This window comes from Lissotriton helveticus, chromosome 2_1 (assembly GCF_964261635.1).
Source record: "Lissotriton helveticus chromosome 2_1, aLisHel1.1, whole genome shotgun sequence".
In the NCBI taxonomy this organism is placed as follows: domain Eukaryota; kingdom Metazoa; phylum Chordata; class Amphibia; order Caudata; family Salamandridae; genus Lissotriton; species Lissotriton helveticus.
Genome location: NC_136059.1, coordinates 191,285,382 through 191,297,487, shown reverse-complemented (window position 1 = coordinate 191,297,487; position 12,106 = coordinate 191,285,382). Strand labels below are relative to the sequence as shown.

The window sequence follows — 12,106 nt, the reverse complement described above, 5'->3', positions numbered from 1 at the left end:
GGTGTGCTCCATTTGGTCACCCGTGCAAAATTCTATGTAATGTGGTTCTTTTATGACTCTATCTTTACCTGCCAGCAATGATGATATATACATATATATATAACTATCTAGTTGCCAGTGCTGTATTGCGAAAGATTTACAAAATCAAAGGGGTATTCTAGTTCTTTGCAAAACACATTTAAATATGCTTTACTTTTAAGTGATCCAGAGCATCGCATCAAGAGGTGTTTTTCATCCTTGTTTTAGTCTCATTGACATCATCAATAATCTTCATGTTCTTGCTGCCCAAGTCATGTTAGCAGGTGAATATTGAAGTTAAAATCATTTAAATGAGAGATGCTTCTGTAGCACATATACATTTTAGTTTCCAATACCCCGTTGCTGATGCTGAACTGCATCAGTAAGAAAATGGTTGTTGCCTATGCTGAACAAACAAAAACAAAAGTACTGCAGCATCGTGTTAACATATATGCAAAAACGGGTCACCGTGTATCATGATGCTGCCACTGCCATTTTTTGTAGCAGGATGGTGGAACAGGGAAGCAAAGGATACACTGGAAGGAGCATCATGGAGAGTGTGGGGATGTGAAAGCCAAGCAGCAGCCAGGTGGGAAAGAAAGAAAACACATGCACTCCAATGGCATGCTGAAACAGAACAGAGATAAGGAGTAACCCTGTAGTCATCCGAGGAAGGATACAAACCATTCAGTCAAAATGCGCGGGAAAGGGCCAAACACCAGAAGAGAAGGGAAAGCAATAAAACAAGATCCAAGCTTCTGAGACTGACAAGAAGCAATTATAAGAAAAGGCTAACACAAGCCCCACTCTAGTCACTGGTATTGTACACAATATACCTTCGACAACAGACAGCTAACAGCTGGCTATAGTTGAGATCTAAAAATGTGATTCTGATGTACAATGCTTCACAGTTTTCATAACTGGCCATTAGCAACAAGATAGGCTTTTTCCAACTGCTAAAGATTCATCAGAATGAATTATTGAGTCATGTTCTCTTCTCAGTGGCATAAGAGTGTCCTGAAATGGGGTCAGGACACCGCACATGAGGCTGGGTCTATTTAGAAAATCTCAGCCCACAGCATAGATCAGAAAATGAAAGTGAACATGGGGAAGCACGCAAAGATTCTCAAAGTGGGAAAGTGTTTTTTGTGTTTTTCTGGATCCCTGTGAAAGCCTGGACATGTGAGTGTTTCCACACCAAAGAAAACAAAACAGTTATATGGAACTTAGGATCTCAGAATACAGTATGCGGAAATATCATCGGACATAAACATTGTGGCCTAAATATTCTTCCACTGGGTGTAGATGTTCCCCTCATTCCATGATATTTTTATAATTGATATTTAGAACGAAATATTCACATCAGACAGTATTCTGACTTTGATATTGTGGAACCGCACCATAAAAGTAACAATTTCAGATCATAATGTACCATCTTTTCTACAGTTGGCTTACCTGGCCCGGCTTCTTGCATCACTGTACAGCCCATGGAACAGCCTCATCAATTCTAATAAAGCTGCCACCCCACTGCCATTCGAGTCAGCACCGAAGGACAGATACTGCAAACAAAACAACATTAGAGAGTTGTTTCCTAATCCAAATACTTCAACAATCAGTTTAGAGAAACTCTTTTCCTATAAACTCTTTGTTTATAATCAGTTTTCTTTGGATATGAAACTCTCTGTTGAGTGTAGATTGAGACAGTTTTATTAGATGTGATTTATTTAAAATATAATATATATGCAAAGTTATCAATGTAATTGCTAGCAGACGCACATACAACGTAAATCAAAGACCGCGGGGCATGGCTTGAGTTAACCAAAATGTCTCCATAGCCTTGCCAACTATAGCAGACTAGATATATGATGTGTACAAGAAGTTTTATGAAAATATATTGCTGGAGAGTGATGATGTAGAAAAGCTCGTTGGGGGATGGGGGGATTTATTTATTTATTTTTATTTATCTGCTTCTATAGCGCCGGACTCGACCCCCTGAGGGGTATCTCCGCGCTTCGCACGCTGTAGATATCAGAGAAAGGTGTCTTGGATACTGAAAGGGGTGGGTGTCTAAGCTTCCCTAAAGAAGTACGTTTTTAGTGCCCTCCTTAAGGAGAGAAGATTGGTGTTCTGACGCATGTCCAAAGGGAGTTTGTTCCAAAGGGAGGGTCCTACATAAGAGAGAGCACGACCACCCTGCCTTGCCTTTTTAATAGATGGAATTTTTAGTAAGAGTTGGCTGTTGGAACGCCAAAGACGTTCCGATTTGTGAATTTGAAATTTCTGAGCCAGATAGTAGGGGCCTGATCCAAAGAGACTTTTATGAATGATACAACAGATTTTAAACTTAATTCGCTGGCGTACAGGCAGCCAGTGAAGTTCTTCCAAAAGAGGTCTAGATGGAGTTCTTGAGGGGACATTGAGAACCAGTCTGGCCGCGGTGTTTTCGGCCACTTGGAGTCGGTTGATTACATGTTCATTTGCCGAGATTTGGAGGCCATTGCAGTAATCCAACCGACTTATTACAAGCGCCTGGACTAAGGTCTTTCTACAGATATCCGATAAGTAGGGAAAAACCCTTCTCAGAAGGCCAATTGTCCGGAAACAGGATCCAGTCACCAGATTCACATGTTCTTTTAGGACCAGGTTCTGGTCTAGTCTGACTCCCAAGTTCTTAACTAATTGTTTTGGACAAGGAATAGGTCCCAATTCCAGAGGCCACCAATCTGGAGACCACAAGAGATTTGCATTCCCAAATAGCATAACTTCTGTCTTGCCTACGTTACACTGGAGGCAATTTGAGGCCATCCAGTGTGATACCGCTCTCATGCCTTCAGCAAAGGAGTTCTTTATTTCTGAGGTTAAAGTTTGAAAAGGGAACAAGAGCTGAGTGTTGTCAGCATACGACACAGGGGTAAACCCATATTGTCTCACAATGTCAGCAAGGGGGGCCACATACACATTCAATAATGTGGGGCTTAGGCATGAGCCCTGCGGGACCCCCTTAGTGAGCTCCCTAGAGATGGAATGATAGGAGCCCAAGCTGACACTTTGTGAGCAGCCTGTGAGAAAGCTCTCTAGCCAGGACAGAGCTACGCCTTTAATCCCCACCTGCTGCAACCGGCCGAGAAGAATCTCATGGTACACAGTGTCAAAGGCTGCAGACAGGTCTAACAGCACCAGAATCATGGAGCCTCCTCTATCCAGTGTCATTTTGATGTTATCTGACACGGAGAGGAGTTCAGATTCGGTGCTGTAGTTGGGTCTGAACCCAGATTGAGAGTGGTCCAGACCCCCTGTAGCCTCAACAAACCGTGACACGTGGGTGTTTACATGTTTCTCGGCCAGTTTGCTTAGGAATGGAAGTAGGGAAACAGGGCGTAAGTTGGATATATCTGACCAAGGCAAGGCCGTGTTTTTACGTATGGGGTTTACTACCGCCTTCTTCCAGTCTTGTGGAATTTGTCCCTCTTTGAGAGATAAATTGATGATTGTCTGTATCATAGGATACAGAAGATTGCTTATTAAGGCCGTTGTTTTTGCTGAAATGAGATCTAACGGGGAGCCGGTTTTAATACTACTGATCAAGGATAAGATTTCTGTATGACTGATTTCAGGGAAATCAGTTAGCTTGGGTTGGTTATTATCAGAAGATATCAGAGTATTTTTAATGCTAGTCCCGGGATTCTTGGCCATTGTAATTTTTTGATAGATGGAATCAATTTTTTCCTCAAAAAAGAGGGAAATATCATTACGTAATGATTGGGTAAATTCTTCAGGACTCTCACAAGCCAGGGGCTTTACAAAGGTCTGTAGGATCTTGAACAGCTCTCTAGAGGAGTTCCCTGCTTCTGCTAGCTGTGATGTTAAGCTGTTCTTTTTGGCTAGCCTGATGTTTTTATAATAGGAGCTTAGAGCTTCTAGGTGATTTTTCCGGCTTTCTTCCGTGTGTGTCTTCCTCCATACCTTTTCTAGTTTCCTACAGCCTTGCTTTTCTACCCTCAATTGTTCAGTATACCATGTCTCCTGTTTTGACATGGGATATTGTTTCTTAAGTTTCAGTGGGGCTATGAGATCAACAGCTTCTTTAAGGGTTGTGTTGTATTTGGCAAGAGCTGACTCCACATTATCTATTGCCGTGATAATCGGTTCTCTCCATACCTTTTGGATTTCTTCTAGTGTGACCATATGCCATTGTCTACGCCAGATGGGAGGAGCAGGCTGTTTTTTAATTGGTTTTGCTAATCCGGGGAGAATGAATTCAACCAGGCAATGGTCTGACCAGTTAACTCGAGTAGGGGGTCGACAGCATAACTTGGGACCATTAGAGAAAATCAAATCTAGGGTATGGCCTCCTCTATGAGTAGGACCATTATTTTGTAACTGGAATCCTAATAAGGAAAGGTCAGAGAGCAGGGACAAGGTTTCAGGATGGTCGGGAATATCAACATGAAAATTGAAGTCACCTACTAACAAAAACTTTTCTTTGGCTTTTAGGTGTTGTGCTAGTAGTTCTGTTAAGAATGAAGTAAATTCCTTACTAGGCCCAGGTGGGCGATAAATCAAAGCTCCTTTCCAGTTTTGTTTGGAGCTTGACTTTATCTTGAAAATCATCATTTCCATCATTGGACAACAACTTTGCTCAATTATGGTGACTTTCAAATCTTCTCTATATACTATTGCTATCCCGCCTCCAGTTTTTATAGGGCGGTCGAGTCTGAGAATTTTATATCCTTCCGGAATTCCCAAAGCAATAGCTGGGGTGGCATGCGGTTTTAACCATGTTTCTGTTAGAAAAGATATTTCGGGACTGGTGGTATGTATAAGGTCCCAAATCTCCAGATAATGTTTGGGCAGAGAGCGTACGTTAAGAAGAAAGCTTTTCCAGCCATTAGACACTGGTATTTGTTTAACCACGTGTCCAATGGAAATAGTAGTTAGGGTTGCTCGAAATCTGCAATGTATGCACGAAAAGGGACCTTCCAAACATGGCTTTTGATCACGGACACAACCCCCTTCCTTCAGAGGACGAAGATAATGTAAGGCTTGGGATGAATACCTGAGTCTGGGGGCCCTCGTAGGGTCCATGATGAATCAGCCAGAGAGTATGGCTCCTAGCCCCGTCCTGTCGCGGACGGGCGCAGACGGGCAACTCTTTGGCTACTCTTCGGTGTACCTTCGGCTCCCTCGCGCGCGACCGCTGCGCGCTCGGGAGGGGGCGAGGGCTAAATAGCCCAGAGAAATGCAGGCAACTAGAGCGCTAACCGCTCCAGCAAACAGCCCACAGGAAGTGCCTGGCTCTACCTGACCCGCCCTCCGCGCAACGGTACTGGCTACCGCGTCGGGGCGGGCAGGAGTGAGAATCAAGCCCAGGCTTCCTTGCTGACCAAAGATGTCGTCCTCCCCCAGTTGGCTCAGGGCTGAGGCGAAATAATGCAGGTAGCGCTAACACAGTGGAATGTACACGTTTTTTAAAATGTCTAGTGACACAAGAAGTTTGATTTTTAAAATGATTGCATATCAGGGTATTATTGCGTTTTTTAAGATCAACTGCAGCGTTTTTAGATCAACAGCAGACAGTGTAAAATAAGCAAACAATTCTCTCAGTGCAACAACTTAGGCACGGCGCAAGGCACAATTCGATTCTGTTACCTCTAGCGAGCAAATCGGATCGGATGACTCTGCCACCGTCACCCTACCGCAGCTCGCCGCTCTAATGGCTCCGCCTAAATAGCCCAGAGAAATGCAGGCAACTAGAGCGCTAACCGCTCCAGCAAACAGCCCACAGGAAGTGCCTGGCTCTACCTGACCCGCCCTCCGCGCAACTGTACTGGCTACCGCGTCGGACCGGGGCGGGCATGAGTGAGAATCGAGCCCAGGCTTCCTTGCTGACCAAAGATGACGTCCTCCCCCAGTTGGCTCAGGGCTGAGGCGAAATAATGCAGGTAGCGCTAACACAGTGGAATGTACACGTTTTTTAAAATGTCTAGAGACACAAGAAGTTTGATTTTTAAAATGATTGCATATCAGGGTATTATTGCGTTTTTTAAGATCAACTGCAGCGTTTTTAGATCAACAGCAGACAGTGTAAAATAAGCAAACAATTCTCTCAGTGCAACAACTTAGGCACAGCGCAAGGCACAATTCGATTCTGTTACCTCTAGCGAGCAAGCGGATCGGATGACTCTGCCACCGTCACCCTACCGCCGGATCACAGGGATATCAACGTTATTAGCCTCTTGGTCAGTATTTTGAAGGGATATGGCCCTCTAAAGACTTGCACAGAATTATTTGAATACCTCATAGTCTAGTGCAGTCCTAAGAGGTAGGGAGATCAGCCCCCTCCCAATACATGACCAAGGCCAACAATATAGTACGCTCCAGCACACGCTAGTATCATCATACAGTAATGTACAGAAATGTATCAGATTTCCACAGATTCTTCTGTTCATGTGCTCTTTATTTTTTCATAAGTCTTTAGCCAACACGTGTTTCGTTGCCTCCGGGAATCAATCCCACACCTTCATCAGGGTTGTTGACTTTGTTACTTACCGTGTGTCTTTCTGCAGGTTATACTTCCGTCCCAGCCTGCATGTATATGATTGTTAAAGAATGATGGATTTAACCCTGATCTTTTGACTGGGGGTGAATGTTTGCATTGTCACCATTCCGTCCATCATTTGTTTGCTGTAACACTTTTCACCCTAAGTGGGATGGGTATGCCCAGAGATGGGTCCCTTGCTCACTGTTCCACTGAATTTAAGGTAGCCTGGCTGAAGAAGGGTGACATGCCCTGAAACTGGTCCCAGGATGCTTGTTTCCGGTCCAGTGAGGACCTGGCCTGGCAGTTCGGTCTGGACTGTACCCATGAGGCACAGGGTCAAGACTGATTTGCATATGGCTGGGTCGAAACTGGGGTGGCGTAGTGGGCAAAAGAACAATGGATTTAACCCAGATCTTTTGACTGGGGGAGAATGTTTGCATTGACAGCATTCTGTCCATCATTTGTTTGCTGTACAACTGAACAGCATTGGCAAAAAAAAAGAAAAAAGCACAATGAAGAGTATACACGCATACATTATGACACTACAGCAGGTGAGCGTGAGGATGTATGTGAGCTCAGGTGTTACCTTGCACATGCATCTTGACATGCCTGCCTTTTTTAGGTCTAAGCCTACCAGGCAGCGCAACTGTCTGGTTTGCTAAAGACATCTTGGGAACATTCGGAAATCTTTCCTGGGAATACATTCCTCCCCTTGCTTAATATCATTTTTGTGGTTTGTAACTAACATTTTCTGACTTTCTATTTGTTGGCTTTATTTGTATTAGGCTTTTAACGATGAGTTCGCCCCTACCAAGGAGCAAAGCCTTCTCACGCCAACTTCCCTTGAATTCTTCCACGAGTGCTCCTTTCTGTAAACAGGCCTGCAAATGTTCTCATCTTGTCACATTTGATGTGCCAAGCGAACTGGGTGTTTACTTTTTTTTCTCTGACTACAAAGTGAGAGGGTTTATGTGGCAATCTTGCTGATTACTGGGGGTAGGATAGGGTGTCTAGCCCACAACAAAATTGTAATGAACCGTGCAAGTATTTCAGAATATATCAGAATTAGAAACAAAAATGAAGCATATTTGTTGTTAATTCTGAAGTGTGTTGGAAACAAATGATTTAATATGATTAAAAAAATCATTACAGTAGGTGATGCCATTCCTTCACATTATTGATTGTGCGCTGTATAGTTTTATTGATAACACTGGACGTCTTTGCAAAGGTAATGGTCATTTCAATAAAAAATATGTTGTCTGTTGTAGTAGTGTGCTTCCACACCATACATACTCCACTGAACGGCACTCTACTCTGCACCACTCTGTACCACTGCACTTGACTCTGCACCACTCCACTCCACTGCACTCTACTCTACTCCACTTTGCACCACTCAGCTCTATGCCACTGGACTCTACGCCACTTCACTGTACGTCTCTCTACTCTACTCTGTACCACTCTACTCTATGCCACTGTACTCTACGCCACTCTACTCTAAATCACTGCACTCTTCACCACTGCACTCAACATCACTCCAGCCTAGGCCACTCCAATCTACTCTGCACAATTCCACTCTAAGTCACTGCACTCTACGCACCTCTACTACACTCTGCACCATTCCACTCTATTCCACTGCACTCAAAGCCACTGTACTCTAAACCACTGCAGTCTATGCAAATGCATTTTACACAACTGCACTGTCACTGCACTCTATGCCACTGCACTCTACTCTGCACCACTGCATTCTACGCCACTGCTCCCTACGCCACTCTACTCTATGCCACTGCACTCTATACCAATGCAGTATACACCACTCTACTCTGCATCACTCTACTCTGCATCACTCCACTCTACGCCACTGCGCTCTATGCCACTGCACTCTACGACACTCTGCACCACTCTATGCCACTGCACTCTATGCCACTCTACACCACTGTACTCTATGCCATTGCACTTTATGCCACCCTACTCAGCATTACTCCACTCTGCACCTCTGCACTCTACTATGCACCACTGTAATCTATGCCACTGCATTCTACAGTGCTGCACTGCACTATGCCGCTGCATTTTATGTCACTATACTGTGCATCACTATACAGCAATGCAGTCTATTCCAGCCCACTCTACTCTATGCCACTCCACGGTTTGCCACTTTATGCGACTCTACTCTGCGACTCCTATACATGACACTCCACTCTACAACACTTTACTCCCCTTTTTGCCATTTCCACTCAACAACAGTCCACCCCACTCTCTACACCACTAACTTTTAGCCATTCTGAACAGCGGCCATGCTGGTGTACAACAAGTCTAAAATTCATTGACAAAGCCAATAGGCAAGACCTATTGGATTTGCCAATGCTTGTTTAATTTACAATCAATTCGGATGTGGTGGATGTCTGTCTTTGAATGGTAAATGAAACATATGAATACAATGGGTGTTAAGACAGGAGCAACCCTGCTGTAAATTGCAGCTGCTAGGCCCTCCAAAACAATATTGAAAAAAATAACTAAACGGGGAGTGGCAGTGAAGTAAAGGAGGAGCAAGTGTGGAGGAGAAGTAAACACTTCCAAGTGGCGGGAGTAGTAGGGGTTGGAGAAGCAACAGAGGGGGTTACATATTTTAATAAAGAGTGAGCAGGGGAGCAATGGAGTAGCTGTGAGGGAAGAATACACAGCACGAAGATCATAGGGGGAATTTGAGGAGGGAGTAGCACAAAAGGCAGAGAGGACTAAAACACATGCACTCCCATGGAGTGATAGAACAGAAACAAAAAAGTAGTTCCCTCAGCGGAAGCAGTGGAAGGACACAAAGACCCCATCAGAAGACAGTCAAGAAATTCTCAAAAGGCGGGACCAAGAAAGAACTGGGAGAGAAGCCATTGAATTAGAAGCAGGAAAGCAAGATAGACAAGGCAGCAGTCCAATCGGAAGTACAGGGCTAACCCAAAGTCCTCTATATGTATATATTGTAATGCATTAGTGTAAAATAGGTGATTGACAACAGAAAGGTAGAGCTGTCTCAAGGCAACAAAATACACTTCAGATAGTAGCGAGAGTGAAGGGAGCAGTCAAACTATCTTTCAAACTCAAGACAGACATTCAACAAGCCCACCGCCTCGTGTTCATGTCCCAATCCTATCACATGCTGCACGCCAGAATCACTGTCAACGTGCACGCTTTCCACCTCACTGTCTTCCTTCGATCGAGCACTTGAGAAACAAGCATTGGCATAGCCAATAGGTCTCGCCTTTGGAACCTTGTTAGTATTTAGCCATGCAGCACATTATTCTGGGTGCTACAACATCTACTAATACTTCAAGTGCCACTGGTGGTGAATGGGGGAGCAGAGCCACCAATCAAGCCAGGCAGGGCATTTACAGGCCACAAGAGAGTGAAGAAGCTGTGAGGGTCAGGTACTATATTAAGGTGTGTATAGAGACAGAGAGAGTGAGACACGAACAGTGAGAGGGACAGGCATAGATCGATACGGAAGCATAGACAGGGATAGACAGAGGCAGAGCGAGATAAGGGCAGTGAGACAGGCTATACATATAAGTGTACCTGCAATGTAAAGTTTTTATGTAGTGCTTTCTAGAAACTATTATGGATGACTGGGCGCTTTATGATAGGAGATAAGCAACAAAGAAAACGACGTACGATAGAAAAGCTGAACAAACAGGGTGAAGATAAAGGAAGGAAACGGGGGAGGGGCACCACCACCACCCGGTAAGGGTTGCCAAAATGGATAAAGATGGAAATGTAAAAAAAGAGATACCATAGAGCCGTAAGCCCTTAGTATAATTCAGCGTTATAGGGGGCGGAGCGATAGGCAGCAGCCAAGACACGACTGCAGGTGTGCCCTTAAAGGACAGTAAGGCTGGTGCAGTCAGTTGTGTGTTGCGTGCAGGAGTGACTCTGAATGACAGTAAGGCTGATGCAGAATCACTCGTGTCTCGTATGCAGGAGTGACTAAAGGACAGTAACGCTGGTGCAGAGTCCGTCACACGTCACCCTGGAGACACATCTCCTCTGGGTGTCTGGTAGAGCTGGGGCCAGTCAGTCACCTGTCAAGAAGGTTTGTTGGCATCAATAAAGGGCCCATTGGCATCAGCACCCGTACATCTTCGGTGTCCCCCGTTGGGTTGCATACCTTGGTACTCACTTACTGACATGTCTTTTTAGTGGGAATCTCCACCAGAGGCGCACCTAGAGTCAAATGAGACGTAATGCTATGATTACTCTTGGTAATCCCCATTACTCTCAGTCCTACTCGTCCTCGACCCAGTCATCACTCATGAGGTATCTCACAAGACAGGAAACAAAACAGGAAACACTTTTAGGCTCCAACCCCCCTCCTGCCAGGTGCTATATCATACCTAACCACCAGAAGCACATCCTGACACACCAAGCAACAAAGGCCTGGACAGGGAGGGAGGGTGGGAAGTATGACTGGGTCGAGGACGAGTAGGACTAAGAGTAATGGGGATTACCAAGAGTAATCATAGCATTACCTCTACGTCCCTCGTCCTCGACTCACTCATGAGGCATACCAAAGCAATGCCCAACCAGGCCTTTGGCACCCCAAACACAGCAAAACACAGACCAGACACAAAGGAGTGCAGCAAAGTGAAAGTTTAATAAAAAAACACAGAATCAGAGCGGGGGGGGGACCCCCACAGCCTGCAACACCTCACGACCAAAATTGGTCCTGTCAGAAAGGGCACGATTCAACCGGTAGTGTCTCACAAACGTAGATTCGAAGGCCCAAGTCCCCGCCCGACAGATCTCATCAAGAGACACACCATGATAAGCAGCCCAAGAAGCAGACACGCCCGAGTGGAACCCTCCTGAACCCCAGCCGGACAAGGCAAACCAGCACCAAGATAAGCTAGAGTGATGACAGCTTTAATCCAGCGACCTAAAGCAAGCCTGGAGGCAGCCTTACCCTTACCAGCCAAACCAAAGGTCACAAAGAGGGAGTCAGAGGAGCGAACCCCCTCAGACCTAGCCACATAAATAGACAAGGCACGCTTCAGATCCAAGGAATGAAGCAAGAGCTCAGAAGGAGAAGAAGGAGAAGGACACAAAGAAGGAAGAATCAGCTCCTGAGAAGAATGAAAATGAGAGCGGATCTTGGGGACAAACCCAGGATCCAAAGAGAGCACCACAGCGTCATCCAGAAAATGCAAAAATGGGGGAGAACAACGCAAGGCCGTAAGCTCCTCCAGCCGCCTCGCAGAAGTGATAGCAACCAGACAAGCCACCTTGTAGGACAGGAACTTAAGGTCCACCGACTCCAAAGGCTCAAAGGGGGAGGACTGCAAAACACCCAACACCAAAGAAAGATCCCAAGGGGGCACCTGGGAACGAACAGAAGGGGAAGAGAGAGAGAAACTCCGAAAGAGGCGAGAAACCAACAAGCCATCCGAAGGCAGAAAAGAATCCGAATCCCGGAAGGCACGGATAGCAGACCATTGGCCCCGCAAGGTAGACAAAGCAAAGTGCTTCTGAAAGCCATCCAGAAAAAACTGAAGAACAGAAGAC

General features: G+C 45.3%; 1 protein-coding gene across 1 annotated transcript in view; it reads right to left on the bottom strand.

Annotated features, from left to right (window-relative positions):
• Positions 1-12,106, bottom strand: part of LOC144817844 (BOS complex subunit NCLN-like) — a 273,806-nt gene that overhangs the window by 65,799 nt on the left and 195,901 nt on the right. The window contains exon 6 of the mRNA XM_078674705.1: positions 1,474-1,577. Within this exon, the coding sequence (XP_078530831.1) occupies positions 1,474-1,577 (104 nt within the window). The remainder of the gene's footprint in view (positions 1-1,473; positions 1,578-12,106) is intronic.